Source organism: Dromaius novaehollandiae, chromosome 4 (assembly GCF_036370855.1).
Source record: "Dromaius novaehollandiae isolate bDroNov1 chromosome 4, bDroNov1.hap1, whole genome shotgun sequence".
In the NCBI taxonomy this organism is placed as follows: Eukaryota; Metazoa; Chordata; class Aves; order Casuariiformes; family Dromaiidae; genus Dromaius; species Dromaius novaehollandiae.
In genome coordinates this window covers 57,901,244-57,913,723 of record NC_088101.1, presented here as the reverse complement: position 1 = coordinate 57,913,723, position 12,480 = coordinate 57,901,244, and the positions used below count along the sequence as shown (strand labels likewise).

At 37.9% G+C, this 12,480-nt stretch overlaps 1 protein-coding gene across 6 annotated transcripts in view; it reads right to left on the bottom strand.

The window, feature by feature from the left end:
- Nucleotides 1-5,030: 5,030 nt before the first annotated feature.
- CLOCK (clock circadian regulator) overlaps nucleotides 5,031-12,480 on the bottom strand; it is a 66,641-nt gene continuing 59,191 nt past the window's right edge. For all 6 annotated transcript variants that reach the window (XM_064511140.1, XM_064511139.1, XM_064511142.1 and 3 more), the window contains one exon: nucleotides 5,031-10,568. In XM_064511140.1, the coding sequence (XP_064367210.1) occupies nucleotides 10,389-10,568 (180 nt within the window). In that variant the 3' untranslated portion in view covers nucleotides 5,031-10,388. The remainder of the gene's footprint in view (nucleotides 10,569-12,480) is intronic.

Here is a 12,480-nt window from a genome sequence, read left to right as displayed (position 1 = left end):
TAGCAGGCTTGTAAAGTAGAAAATATGGTTGTTAATATTATGTATTTGCCTTACTGATGCTAATGTAAGGGTTACGAATTTGAATATTCAATGCATAGCGCAAGAACAGAGCGTTCCCTAGTCATTCTCTTAAATTTCTCTGCCAAGAAAAAAACCCATAATGCCACATTCCTCTAACTGTAAGACAGCAGCAACTCAATACCTTTAGGACACAGTAGTGTCTGTGAAATAATTTCAGGCTCCAGGTCTAAACATTCATGTCTTGACCTGAAGGAAAGGAACTGCTTGGCAGTACCACAGTAAATTCCTGGATGATGCAATGCTTTTTTTTTCCTTCTTGCTTTTTAATCCAACATTGTAGCCAATAACTGCTGCCTGTTCTTTCCCACAGCCTAGAAACACAGTTACTGGAGTTGCCTAAACCCTGGCTTGGAGGAGATTTGTAGCAGCGGTCATGTTAAAACAGGGAAGGAACAGAGGAACCAAGGCAGGGACAGATCTTAACTTCTGAGTGGTCATTGGACAACTGCTGTGTTGTACTAACCAAAAGCAGTGCTGCTGGATTACAGTACATTCAGAAGGACGTGTCCTGGGTAAAGTAACTCCGGTGCTGCAGGCTGTTGTTCATTCCCCTAAAATTCCTTGCTCAAAGAAAAGCCAAACCAACTGGCCAAATTCCAATGTAGACATTTTCTAAATTTTATATGCACTACTTAAAGGTGTTTTCTGTTGATCATAATTGTTTTAATATCAAATATGAAACTATATAATGTGGTGTTTGCAGAGGTAAACTTGAACTTGCAGAACAAGTCTACGCTGCTACTATTACGAACTTAATGATGTCAAGCACTACTTTTGAACAGTCACAGCAATGTATTTGATTGTTGTCTAATTATGGTTAGGGAGATAGGAATTTAGTTTGAATGGTGGTCTTAAATCAGTGGTTGTGATTAAAACTTGTTTCCTTGGACACCTGTGTGTCACTGAAAATGATCTTATATATTATAAAGTTAGCTATCTAGCCCTGAAATTTTAGCAAAAGTTTTAATAACAGGCACTTTAGTAGTTGCTACAAATCCTAGTGGTTTAGTTCTCTTGGAATTTTTCAGAATTTAAAGGGTCTGGTTTAGTCTCGTCTAGTCATGATGTACTTTTGAAGCCTTTTGATGACCAAGGACTCTGCTTGTGTATTTTTAGCAGCACTGTTTTCTGTCCTTTCACATAGCCTCGAAGTGCTTGTCAGACACCAGCCATCTCTCTTGAATGTTGGCCAGTTCAGCTGTTGGGGATTTTAGCAGCTTTCCTCATTTCCTCCTCCATGCTGCTACTGCATTGCCACCACAGAAGTGTGCGGCACTGGGCTGTTCTGAACTATCTATAGACAGATCCCATGAAAAAGGTGGCTTAGCTCTTGAATTTTAATAAGGCCTTTTCTTTAATGAAAAGATAGGGAAAATGGTGAGTGAAAGAAGGGAGATGGGCTGATGCTGCAGTAACTCTTGATGCTTTCTGAATTCAGACCGGGGACCTGAGCTAATGTTTTGGTGCTTGAAATGCCAAAATTTTATTCTTAATGAATGTGTGTCAGCTCTAGTTCGCCCCCCTCTCTCCTGTATTTTGGAAGAAGTTACTGATTTCTTCTTAGTCTGCCTACTTCATGTCTCTCAGCTGCTCCCTATTCCAAAAGCTAGATTCAGAAGGAAGCACAGGGCACGTACAGCTGACTGGCCGAGCTGTACAGTAGCACATTGGTGCACCTTTGGCTAATTTCTTTCTTTCTTCAAGCACTTCAGTGAGTTATATGTTGACAGAGGAACCAGGCCTGTGGGACTACAATATCTTGTCCATTTAACACCTAGCTGCAGGACTGGCTTCCTATCTTCTAAGATTTTGACAGGACAAACTACTTACTAACATAGTGTTAAGCCAGAGCTGAAACAAAAGCACTGAACAGACTGGATGGAGGAGGTTCAAGATTTGATGTTTATAGAGATGCTCAAGCTATGAAATTGTAGCCAAACCCCTGGGGGTGGGGGGCCCTTAGGGTAGGGTAAGAGGTTACTGAAACAACATACCTGTCAACTTCATTTCGGTTGCAAAGATGTGGTCAGTAATTGGTTTTAAAATTGTCTGTCTGGATTGATTTACTTTCTGATGTGTAAAACAAACAAACAAAAAAATACCAGCAGGGAAAAACATGAAGAATAGTCCACAGTGCCAGATGTTGGAGTGCTTTTGACCTGATCACCTTACTCATATAGAGGAAATACAGCTGCAAGTCTAGTTACAGCCAGGGATGGCTAGCAGTATTTCATGTGCTCTCAATTATGTGGGAGGTGCCATTTGCAGGGCTGGAAATTGCAAAAACAATCTGTTAGGTTAAATACAACATCAGGTTCAAGGTTGCTGGGCAGGCCTGATGCTCTGCGGGCAGGCCAGCATGTCATACATGGGCTTATAAATGTCCTCAGGCATTAAGTGTAGCCACTGCCTATATGATCGTCCTTTTGGGGGAAAGGAGTGAGTGGTTTTATTAGCCAGCTAAGGCCCTGCAGATTTCAGGAACAACATATAGAAAAAGTTTAAATAACAATGATGTTCTTTCTCTTTTAAGTGGGTTTTCCCTTGCATATCAGAATATGAAACAAATACTTAAGGTAACTAGCTGAAGTTTTAATTATCGCACTATGCAATTTCTTGGTCCTTTATAGCTGCAGAATGTTAAATATAGTAAGTGAATGTTTACGTGGGGAAGGGAAGGCTTTGTAAATCTCTGCACCTGCAACATGGAAAATGTGCCATTGTCTGGCACAAATTTCCCATCTGTGTTGCAAGTGTCACTACAGAAGGCATTTTCAGCAGAAATTCTGTACTTCAGACTGCATGTGCACACAGATCAAGAGGTAAAGTGCACACCACCTCAACTCATTGCCATTCAGACTTGAGACAGAAACAAACTTGGCTCTGTAGCTGATGATGCTCAGTTCTGTTGGGATGAAAAATGATCGTGTCAGCTAACTTGCTTAAAATGAGGGGAAACCTGTGCTTGCTGTTATTGTTAGAGATGTCTGACTTATTTACAGTTGTTAGGTAAAGCCTGTCTCATTACATGTTACGTGGCAAAGTGCAATAAGCAATGATTAAGATAAATCTATATCATGCCAGTGCAAAGTTTTCAAGAGAAACTTAGTGAACCAAGGTACAAGTACAGTTCATAGCACTGAAAAGCAAGCCTGTACTTAAAGCAACATTAACAAGTATGTTTTGGGCTGGGGCTAGGATTTGCTCTTTACAATATAATAGCTATTAGCCACCACTTTGGGAAGCCTGGAAGTTAAGGAGTGACTGTACTTGCCGAGTTTTGTAAACAGCACACTGCTGCGGTAGAAGCTCCCCCTGGCATCCATCACACGACCTGCTCAGGGCAGGCTGCAGGAGGCTGCAGTCTGGTGCTTCTATCCCCAGCAGTGGTGCTGCAACATCTAGAAAGGCTGGCTGGTTGAGGCCAAGTGTTAGTCCCAGAGTTTGTACATGAAAAAAAAATCTCAGGCCTGAATGAGAGGGTCATGCAGCTTCACTGCAGTCAGTTTCATCCTAGTATAACCAGTTATCCTTAATTGTGCCCATGTCCCTGAAAACTATGTAATGGTATTTGCTTTTCCAGAATGACTTGGTATTGTTACCTCGTCTTTATCAATTGTGGTAGTAAACTGTATTGGAAGTTAAAACTCTTACTAAGTTATAGCTACAGACTTTTGCTAACATAGATACAGGTTAAATTTAACCTGTAACATTTTCATAATGGTTGCACCTGTCTGTATGTAGTATGTACTACAGATATGTAATCTGGATGATTTAAATCTACTTCCGAAGGGAAAAATGTAAGTGCTAAACAGGTATAACAGTAATAAAGACTGTGCTACAGAGAATGCTGTTAAGACCCATACTCTTTTATCCTTATTATACACTACTTTCTAATAGCTGACAGCTTCTGGAATTTGTATTCCTAATGTTTGTGACCCAGAAGTCTCAAACCTTGTTGAGCTAACCAACCTTTGGCTTTCTAATCTTTATAAGTACTTCAACGTTGTATTCTTCTAAAAGCATAGTGCCGGTTTCTGAGCTTGCACAACAGCAAAATGTCATTGAACAATATTGCTTCCTCTGTAGTAGTGGTTGTAATTACAGTTCTTGATGAGTTTATGGAAAAATATTTCCAAAGTTCAATTTTAAGAAAACTGATAATCTTGCTTCCTACTTGCTCTCAATCTTATCACTAGTGGGTGTAGGTAGTTTTTAACTACAGAACTTACATAGCTAATTCTGCTTGGACTCCTGACGCATAGGGTGTTAATGGCATCTAAAGCCAGTATACAGCCTGTACAAGTATTACTTAATTCCCAAAAGCAAGAGATCAGCATCTTCACCCTGGCATTGATGTGGTATTACTGAAAGAAAGTAATTTCAGACTGTAGAAACACGTACACCTACTTATCATTTTCTCCAGCTATTCAGCTTCAATTAGAGGATTTTTCTCCTTCCTTCCCTTCCAGACTTTCCTTGACCATTTAATTAATTTCAAATTATTAAATTCTTATTATTGACATTCACACTTTGATCAGTGCCAAAGGATCAGAGCACCCTGACAGGTCATCACACAGCTCTCCAAAGCATCCCTGCATGCTCTGAAGGGGTTGCATTCTCAGCCAAGTGAAGTCTTTGCTTCCTGCTTCAGTGGCAGATCCTGCATTTCAGATCACCTGTACTTCTTTAAAAATACTATTGCTTGAAATTCACCAGCAGAAGAAATAGCAGGGAGGGTAGTTTAAAAAAGGGTGTTTTGCCCTATGCCAGAAGGTGAGGAAAGGGCCCTTGCCCATGACTATGGTCTGCAGTGCTGCTCAATCCTTTTGACAGACCATGGTCTGTATGCATGAAGATACAAAAGCAGCCTCAAGTTGTGCACATTCAAACAAGCTGTGTAATTTCAAGACAGTAACATAACCACACAAATCAAACGTCTCCAGCCGTTAGAGTGGGCCATCAATTTATGAAGAGATACAGAGTAGACAAGAAAAATACAGTATGCATTTTTACCAAAATCTCACAAGTCATTTGTCTGGGTAGAGGAGAGAAGAGAAAATTGACATCAAGCAACTTTTCACAAGTCATCTGTCTGGAGAGGGAGAGTGCCTCCGACACATTTGTGGAAATGGTAAGAGAGCTTTTCACGCTGGAGCTTTCTGATAAATTTGGTATCAAGCAACTCAGAAAAATTTCTAGAGCCTCATAAGCTACAAAAAGCAAAATTTTAAATGAGTTACATTTATTCAGTTAAAAAATTGACAGGTAGTAATGGTCACACGAACACCAGGGAATTTTATCTACATCTCCTGACGTCAATATGAGCGGCACTTTTTTTTTTTTTTTTTTAACATATACAATTCCAATGCCATTTAAAAAATACAAAACAAAACTGAAACTTGAGACACTGTGAAATCAACACTGCTTAAGAACTCCAAGTTCAATCTGATATATCTTAAAATAAATACTTTTCACCTTTCTTGTTTAAAAAAAGAAAAAAAAACACACCCCACCAACTGCTTTCAAAGCAGTAACATCTTTAAGACCATTCCCAAAACTGTTTCATAAATAATTTCCCACTGATTGTCTATTAGTGCAGCACTTCTCAGTCTTAGCTGGGGTCTCTATATTAGGCCATACAGTATTTTGTTCAGACACAGTGTTTTGTTTTGTGTTTTTTTTTTCCCCTCTTTTTTTTTTTTTTTTTTTTAGGTACAATTTCTTTGAATATAGCATTTCATGCTGGCAAAATTCATGCAGATGACATAGCATGAAGCATAGCAGAGCCTAAAATTACCTGTTTAAAAAAAAAAAGAGAGAGAGAGAGAGAGAAAGGAAAAGAGAGAGAGACAAGGAATGTAGTGTTAAAAATCATGATATTGAAAAAGCAACTACCCAGTCTCATGGACAACCACAACAGTTTCAAACGTTCTTTCACAGTTATCTCATCTACTATGATTTGTTTAAATATGTCTTTATCCAAATTCACTTCAAATTGTTTTCAACTTTTTTTCCACCAGGGATATGTAAAAAAATAAAAAATATTAAAACTAGTCTCTTTTTTCCCTTTTAATCAAAATAACCATTTTTGCAGCCCTCTCACTATATATCATTTTAATGATTTCAAATGGAGAAAATTACGAATCTGACACGTTTGACATCTCCCGATGCCATGACATTTAAAACACTCCTAAACAATACCTGGGTTAAATCTCCAAAAATATAAACAGCTCTTGAATTGACTTCAACATTCAAAAAGGCCACATCTGTAAACCTTCGGTATATCTTCATGCAAATTATAATCCTAAGGGACACTCAGGATTATTGAACAGGCAAATGAGCCTCCAGATGATTCTCTCTCATAGGCAACCGTGCAACTTAAAGAGTCTCCTTCAAAGGAAGCTATCATCATCAGGCCTGTCCCCTAGCCATATTAAAACACAAAGCCAACCAGTTTTAGAAGCCTTTTAATCTTGCACTTTGAGCCTCAAAGGATCACCATATTAAAGAAACATTTTCCAGAAATGTCTCTCTTGACAGTTTTATGTATGTTACGCCTTGAAGCCCCCCTTTTTTAACAGTTTCACTGACTAAAGAAATAAACTGTTTCCAAATAGTCTTTTCAGTAAAGTGCTTGTTATTACTCCAAAAAAGGAAAAGAAAGTGCTATTTGACTCTTTAGAGAATTTCTGTGAAAAATTGCCTGATAGAGCTTTATTTTATTTATTTTTACATAAGCTGAAACAAGACCTATCTGTTTTAAGGATATTGGGTTACTAATTTTGGTGTTTGGCAGTAGGCGAGGTGCCCACAGGTGGTGGTGACACACTGGAACCGTAGTGCAGAAGTAAACCTAGATGAAATGGAAGGCATGTGGAGAGCTCCTACTAGAATCCTTTCATATTTATATACAAATATAATATATATTAAATATAATATAAAAATAGCTATATTCTTTTTCTTTGAAATTATCCTAGGAGCTTTTCTTCAAATCCTCACTCATCACAGGCAAACAATTTTTGTCTTCTGAATGCCAGGCCACTAGGCTGCATTTTTACACTCCATTACGTATCACCAGAGCATTTCTTCATAAATACAATCCTCTCCCTAACCAACTCCTTCCCTTCTGTCGCAGTCATTCTGTAAAGTTCACACTCCACAACCTGCAGCATCACAGCATTCTTTACCATGCTATTTATTAGGATGTTGCAAATAAGACTATGACTGCAATAAAAGAGTCAGGCAGAAGTAAAAGGCTGATTAAAAAAAGAGGAAAGAGCCCAGTGGTCTTCCCACTAAAAATCAAGGACAGTTTAGCAACTGACTAGTAGGGGAAGCCACAGACCCTTTAAATATAAACGTTTTAGTTGTTAGCTGTCAAACAAAGCATTCACATCCTTGCACAGAATCTGGGTGAGGGTCTATGTACTCACTTTTTTTTTTTTTTTTTTGGATTAAAGTTTGCCTGATTCATGGCAGGAATGTTTCAAATGCATGCTATATTTTTCCAGTTTCTTTGAATTTCCCTGTCTTCTATACTTTCTCTATTAGCTGGTAGTTTTATAACTGAATGACCTCTCCCTGAGGTTACACAAAGCTTCGTGATCAAAGCATACATTTCTATAGTTCTCTTCCAGGAGCCATGCTATTATTGTCGTCATCTAATTTCTCTCACCTAGTTTAGCCTTTTCACTGACAGATCTATAGCAGCACACCAGAGCAGCTGGGGAGGGGGAGATGGGAAGAGAAGTTTAAATGAAGCTTTAGATAAAAAGCTGCATTATTCAACTGTCTGGCTAGTATCTTTTTTTTCTTTTTTGTAATTCTCAGTGTAATAGCTTATTCAACCTATTTTACCACTATTCAATAGTTCTAACAGCACTATTAAAGCTCTCCCAGTTTTCTTTTTTAGTGCTAGATTATTTTAATTGGTTAAAAATTTTATCTAACCTATTTTTTATTAAGCAAAAGTACTGATAGCACAGACCTCTAGTTAACGCAGCTTAATTTAGACACAGGTGGAATGGTGTGATAGGCATAGTAGAGCAAGGCATGATTTCTTTAGATAAGACTTTGCAGAAATGGGTTTCTGACAATTATTCCAGCTCAGAGAATGCCAGAAATCCCTTTAAAGAACTGGGAATTTTCCTTGCTATGTTTGGTATTGGCAACTATTTCTTGCTCCAGCTTCTCTTTGGTACTATATTTCTCACACTCTCCTTCCTTGTTCACTACTGTGCTTTTTGGTGCCAAACTCTTGCTAATAGCTGGGGAATAACAAAGATCTAATGGAGGGACAAGTGCAGCGGCAAAGGCTAGCCTTAAAAGGTAACCAACCTTATCAAGTGCTTGCTAAACCGGTGTTACCTTCCTGTGGGTTTGGTTCATCCAAAAATACAATCAAACTGTTTCATAATATAAAATAGTCCATTACCATTTGATTACATTCATTCAACTTCTCCTCAGTATTCAAGATTAATCCAGCTTTCTCTCCCTAGTACTAACGTTAACTGGTTTTTGTTGTTTTCTTTAATTATCAGATCTACCTTCATTTATTCATTTTCCTCTGCAGTTGTCATTTTCACAAACTAGTACCATAAAATTCTACTTAACATTTACTTAAAATAGCACATCTTAACTGTTGGATCTTTTTATTATCTTTATAAAGTGAAGTTGCCTTCCGAAGTCTTAGTTCAGTGATATCTCTTAAATCAATAGCCTGGTAGTGTTAAATGCAATCGTGATCTCCCCCAACACATACTTTAAACACTAAAAAACTGCATTTTTTTTTTTTTTTTTTTTGTAAAATCAGATTACTATTCCTACTCCTGCAAAAGGAGTAATGTCTATTTTAGATGTATTAAAAAGAGCATTACCCTCAAGGCCCGAGATTTGAGAGACCATTCTGTTTCAGATTAGTGTTTGAGGGGGAGGGCCACTCAAAAACGCTCATGATCTCAACTCAGACCATTACTAAAATGAACACAATACAGAAATAGCTATGAAGTAGATACACAAGTTAGTTTGACAATGTACTAAGACTTCAAAATTGAAAATGGTTACAGATTCAAGACATTGTAATTCAAGATGTTCAACATTATCACCTGAATTAAAATCAAGGCACTATGGGGTTTTTTTTGTTGTTAAAATGACCCTGAATCAGTTCTGACTAAAGAAAGGTCTAATTTTTGAAGGAGAATAAAAAGATTCCAACATATTTTAACAAGTTACAATTCTCACCACAGAGAAAGTGGTTAAAAAGTGCCCAAAAGGTTATTAAATGTAAAGATACCTTTGTGCAAATTACTCCTATAACTGAAACATTCTTGAAAATTACTGTCATTTTTTTTTAAACCCTTTACATAAATATTTCCAACTATGAACTATATCAAAAGATAGCTTTGGGGAGTAAAATTCCAAACCATCCGCAAGAAAGCAGTGCAAATTCCTATTTTCCAAATAAAATGATGAATCAATTAGGAAATGATTGATGATATTCATGAATCTGAATGTCCTGAACCCTGATGCGTGATCACCAGTTCAAACAGCTTCATCAATAATTTAACCTCGAGAAGTCAACTAACCTCACCGAACAGACCGCGACATCACAGACAAAGCACAAACAAGAGACTTGTGCCCACATTAAAGGTGAAAATAATGATGCATCATGTTGTAAACAAAAGGCTAGAACAGAGGAAAACATTAGTCTGAGTATGGCGTGAGAATTTAGGGAAACATATTCAAACCTACAAATAACAGATTACATTTTCATGCATCATATAAAATATTTTGCTCTTTCTCCTTTTATGCAGACATATACACAATATTTTACAGCATCTGTACAACAGAGAACTGGATTTCACCCAACATTTTGAAAAAATTTACTGTCCCATAGTTATCTGAAAAAAATTAATTTTTTTTGGACTATATTCCTGGCATTATTGTCAGCTAATTCAAACAATTGCTCTGTGTCCATTTTAACACTTTAAAAACACTTTACAGGACTGATAAAAAATACCAATATTTTCAGCATCCCTCTTATTTCAGTCACATCTTGAGATTTCACCTGGACAAATTAACACATGGCAGCAAATCCTTTCGAACACAGAAACTGGGGCAACTATCGAAGCTGGCCGCGTCCCCATCCTCATCTTGTGGCTTTTCTTTAACAGATTCCAGAAATTAGAAGATCTCAATACTGTGGTGTTAGAAAGCCTTCGTGCTTCTAGCTTCGTAGCCTCAGTGCAACCGTTTATGGAACGGCCCCTCCTGGTAGTTTGCTTCAAAAAGAAGCAGAGCCCCTGCTATTGCGGCTGAACTTTGGAAGGGTCACTCATCTTGTCAGTTCTGTGCCGGGAAAGCTGCTGTTGCTGCTGAGATTGATGCTGCTGGTGGTGGGACTGAGTAAAAGTGCTTTGTTGTAGTGGGAAAGCAGCAGAGAGGATAAGCTGAGCTGACTGATTTCCATGAAGTAATCTGGATGTCTAAAGCATGCAAATAGAAAAGGATTATTTTTCCTGCGGCACTGAGGAACACAGGCCTGGCTGCTTTTTAACTTTTCACATGGGTTCAGTTCAATTAATATAAACTTCTTCTTTGGTCACTTAAACTGAACAAACAACGCAAAGATTAAGTCATACTAATACAGCTAATTAGAAAAAATGACATTTTCAGCATCTGACCAGTTGATAAAGCAACTGTAACTGATTTTTGTAATTTCCAGTGACAATGGGTAGGAATACAGGGCAATTTCATCTCCATTTCAAATCACACAAGAGCCTAGAAGGGCTCAAGGAATCAGTTTTAACATGTCCAAGTGGCTATCACTGCAGTCAAACGAAAAAACAGTGCATGTCTTTATCCTCCAAAGCCAAAGCTAACAATTAAAGAAACACTGCCACATTTGCATACCCAAACATCCATTCTGAAGGAGATTAAATACTATTTCCAGTAGTACTTAATTTTAATCTTCTTAGATCATGGTATTTAAGAAAAGCAATTAAGGATGGGTATAATGCACTTGAATGTCTCAATCCAGAACAGTTCTGCAGCAGGAAGTAAACTACATCAACTGTTGCACCTACAGAATTAGACTGCAAGAAGCCCCAGTGAGCAGAGGCAGGAAAAGCACCAGTCTTCTCTCCCTTTAAAGAAGGGAGAGAGAAGGAAAAAAAAAAAGGATTTGCATTATTCCAAACTCTAGCACTTAAATAGTTTTAATTACAAACCTAAACTTTTGCCTAGAAAGAAATTCTAGGACAAGAGCAGACCTTTGGAGATCTTTGTTTCACAAAACCGTCTTTTCATCAGAATGAAGTCAAAACTCTACAAGTTTTTTTTAATTTAAAAAATAGAGATATAGACACCACCTACCTACTAAGTAGCCTGCTTTTACAATATTTGTGTGTGGTGTGAGAGATCACATTCAAATCTGTGCCCTGGTTCAATTCAACTCAAGAATCTCAGTCTCCTACTACATAAATGAGAGCTCAAATGCAAATCACTAGCTATTCTTCAGCTTGCTCTTTGATCAGAAATTTCAACTTGCAGCTGAAAAACCTTTGCCTGATGCATGACTGAAATAGGTACATTCCTACAAAAATCTTTTTTCAACAAGGCAATATTTTCTGTCAGTGACCTAGTCAAGGAAAACTTGACTCAGCCCTAAACAGAATTTGAACTATTCCTTCTGCATATAAAGGTAAGTTCAGCCTCCAGTTACTTCCTGCATTGTATATCTTCCCCCTAAACACAGGATACCTCACATTCAGTGCAAAGGGGAGACTGCACATAGTAAGAAAGAAGAAATACCTACTGATTGCAAAGTAAGAATTTTAAATGACATATATTCTTAGAGCAATAAAAAAAAATTGACATTCCCAGAGTACTTTAAGAATGTCAAGAATGCACATAAACTACATGTGAAAGCTGCATGAATTTTATCTTTCTTTTTGGAGAAGGAACATTAGAGGGCAAACTAAGATTTTTAACCCACCCCTTTTTGGAGGCAATTCCTCTCTAACGTTCTAAGCTACCAGCACGTCTCCCTCACCAGCATTGACTTCTGTGAGAGCTACGTCCCAGTTGTTAGTTAGAATCAACAAACAGCAATGGATTTGCTTATCAGTTCTTCTAATTTCCTGGTTCTTCCCTTCCTCCCCCCCCTCCCTTTTTTCTTTCTTTTTTTTTCTTTTTTTTTTTTTGAGGCATCTCTTATTTCTCTAAACTCCCTGAGTTTTGCCATCCTCCTCATAAGACTCACAAGGTTACCTGCTGCTCAGCCACCCCTATAGCCTAGATGTTATGTCCCACATGGTTATGGGGACATGCGTTGCTTTGGGCTGCTTGCTGCTTCCAGAGCAAGCAATTCTGTGCAAGACCCTTTCTCACGCTTTC